This window comes from Phascolarctos cinereus, unplaced genomic scaffold (genome assembly GCF_003287225.1).
Source record: "Phascolarctos cinereus isolate Bilbo 61053 unplaced genomic scaffold, phaCin_HiC Scaffold_3;HRSCAF=262, whole genome shotgun sequence".
Lineage (NCBI taxonomy): Eukaryota > Metazoa > Chordata > Mammalia > Diprotodontia > Phascolarctidae > Phascolarctos > Phascolarctos cinereus.
In genome coordinates, this window is record NW_027555736.1 from 175,361,336 (window position 1) to 175,364,560 (window position 3,225).

At 39.2% G+C, this 3,225-nt stretch overlaps 1 protein-coding gene across 1 annotated transcript; it reads right to left on the minus strand.

The window, feature by feature from the left end:
* Positions 1–1,736: 1,736 nt before the first annotated feature.
* On the minus strand, positions 1,737–2,675 carry LOC110194743 (olfactory receptor 4K14-like). The gene has a single exon (XM_020967615.1). The coding sequence runs from the start codon at positions 2,673–2,675 to the stop codon at positions 1,737–1,739; it is 939 nt and encodes a 312-aa protein (XP_020823274.1).
* Positions 2,676–3,225: the final 550 nt, after the last annotated feature.

The following is a 3,225-nucleotide window of genomic DNA, read 5'->3' on the forward strand; positions in this document are numbered from 1 at the left end:
CAATCAGTAATTGTCAGAGCTGTGACAAATGCAAACATCTGCTTTACTCTGAGACAAGTGCTCTTTCTACACTAAACCTCTGGTTCTGATTTCCTAGTCTATGCCATCTGAGGACACCTTTGAATATAGTAAAATCTCAATTATCTCATTTAGGGATGAAGGTTAATCTGACTTATAGAGAATTTTGAACTATAGAATTTGTTAGAATAGGAATTTCCAATCTTTCTGAGGATTAAAAACTCATAATTCCCTGCATGATAATATTTGTTGGTTCAGGAAATATACATTCATAAATAACCAGTATAAATTAACATCTTTAAATAAATTTGGGGTTTTTTTATTAATTACAACAATATCTATGTACATTTTAAATGGTAATTATATATTAATACAAAAATATAATATGTGTATGTATATGTATCTATCAGGAATTATGAATTCTATTCCCTCCACAATGCCCAACTGTTAGTAACAGGAGGAGTGGTGATGATTCTCCACCTTTCTGGATGAAACCCTAAGTACTCTAAGTACCACTTCCCATTTGTCCCAAGGAAATGTGAGTATGGAAAGATGATTGAGTACTCTACTTGGCTAAATTCTGAGATTGAACAAAGGATGCCTGTATGAGCAAGGGATACTTTGCCCACATGATGGAAAAGGGAGGAGTTTACTGACAAGAGAAGCCTGCATTTAAAGAAGATTCCTCCTCACCTCCTCACTCTCTCACCCCCGTGCCCAATCTGTTGTTAAGGCTGTCCATTTTACTTTAATTGCGTATCTCATATATGCTCTATTCTCTCCTCTGATACTGCCACCACACTGGTAGAGGCACTCATGACCTTATACCTGGACTATTGCAATAGCCTGTTGGTGGATCTACCTGTGACAAGTCTCCTAATCTCGTCTATCTTCTACTAAGCTGCCAAAGTGATCTTACTAAAGCCCAAGTCTAACCACCCCACCCTGCTACTTAGTAAGCTCCACTGACTCCCTATCATCTCTAGATCAAACATAAAATCCTCTGGCATTCGAAGCCCTTCACAACTTGCCCTCCCCAACCTTTTCAGTCTTCTTACACTTTTTACCTCTCACATCCTGTATACTCTGATCCACTGATGCTGGTCCCCTTGCAGTTGCTTGAACAAAACATTTCATCTTCTTGTTTTGTGTCATTTTCCCTGCCTGACCCCCATGCCTGGAATGCTCTCCCTCTTCATCTCTGCCTCCTGGTTTCATTATTTTCCTTCAAGTCTCAGCTAATATTCCACCTTCTATATGGAGTCTTTATTAATCCCTTTAAGGCTACTAGCTTCCCTCTGTTGATCATTTCTGATTTATCTTGTATATAACTTGTTTGTACATAAATCTTTGCATATTGTCTCCCCAACTAGACTGTGAGCTCCTTGAAAGTGAGATTGTCTTTTGTCTCTTTATTCCCAGTGCTTAGCACAATGTCTGGCACTCAACAGATGCTTAAATGTTTATTGACTGAGGGATAATTACAACAATCCAGGAGTGAAGTGATAAGGACCTACACCAGAGTGGTGACAGGAACAGAGAAGGGGATGTATAAAAATGATATTACAAATGAAAAATTTACTGGATTGAGCAACAGATTGGAAATACAGAGTAAGAGAGAATAAGGACTCAAAGGTGAAATCTAGATTACAAGCCTGGGTGGCTGGAAGAACAGTAATTAGGAATTTTAACATTAGACTTCCAATAAAAAGATACATCTAAGAATTCCACTTGGTATTCACATACTGACTTCCCAGTTTCTTAAGAGCAACCTTCATCTCTTTGTTTCTCAGGGTATATATGGCAGGGTTCAAAAGAGGTGTAAAGACTGTGTAAAACACTGCAAGAAACTTGTCCACTGAGATGCTGTTAAGTGGCCACAGATAGATGAAGATGCAGGGTACAAAGAATATCACTACAACTATAATGTGGGCAGTACAGGTGGATAATGCCTTGGCTGCCCCATCCATAGAGTGATGACAGACAGTGAGTAGGATATGGGTGTAAGACATTAGCAAGAGAAAGAAGCAAATCAAGGCAAGGATTCCACTATCAGCATTCACAATCAGTCCTAAGACATAAGTATCCATGCACACAAGCTCAATCACCAGTGGGAGGTCACAAAAAAAGCTGTCCATCTCTCTAGGGCCACAGAAGGGCAAATCCATGACCATAGCCAGTTGACTTATTGAATGTACAAACCCCATAGTCCATGAGATCACTACAAGCCAAATGCATCTTTGCTGGCTCATGATGACTGTATAGTGAAGTGGCTTGCATATGGCTACATAGCGGTCATAAGCCATGACCACGAGCAGCACCATCTCACCCCCTCCAACAAAATGCCCAAAGAAGATCTGGCACATGCAGCCCCCAAAGGAGATGGTCTTGCTTTCTCTGAGAAAGTCCATGATCATCTTTGGTGTTGTGACTGAGGAAAGCCACAAATCAACAAAAGAAAGGTTAGCCAACAAGAAATACATGGGAGAGTGGAGATTAGGATCACTGATGACTGAGAGAATAATCAGGATGTTACCTAAAATGATGATCAAGTAGAGCATGGAAAACAATAAAAACAAGAAGACTTGCAGCTCTGCAGAGTCACAAAGCCCCAGTAGCACAAATTCTGACACCACAGAATTATTTGTTTCATCCATTTACTTCAATGTTTACTAGAAAGTTTCCTGGAAAGAATAAAAAAAAGACAGTTTTGTTGAAGTGGGAAAGAGAGCTTAATTTTCAATCTTTTCCCCTCAGATAAGTATCTCTCCACATAAATATATTGATATCCATGTAACCTGTTAAAAATATTCCTCCATCTTAGAGCTATCTATCACTTAAACAGACACATCCAGAGAGAGGGGAAAGAAAAGTAAGAGGGATACAGAGAGAGAGAAATGAAGAGGAAGATGAAGAGATGGAGAGTAATAGGGAGGAGAGGTAATGAAAGAAAGACAAAGAGAGAAAGGAAAGAGAGAAGGAGGAGAAAGAGGACAGTGGGAGAGTATATTAATTTATTTTGATATGACAATGCTTATCTGTACTGTGTAAGGGCTTTTCTAGCTAGGAAGCCACAACATCACAGAATTTTAGAGCTGAAAGAGTCCTTAGAGATTACTGATTTACTCATTTTAGAGAAATGACAAGTGAGGGTCCTTGACTTATTCAATACCTCCAAGTTAGTAAACAATGGAGCCCAAATTTCCT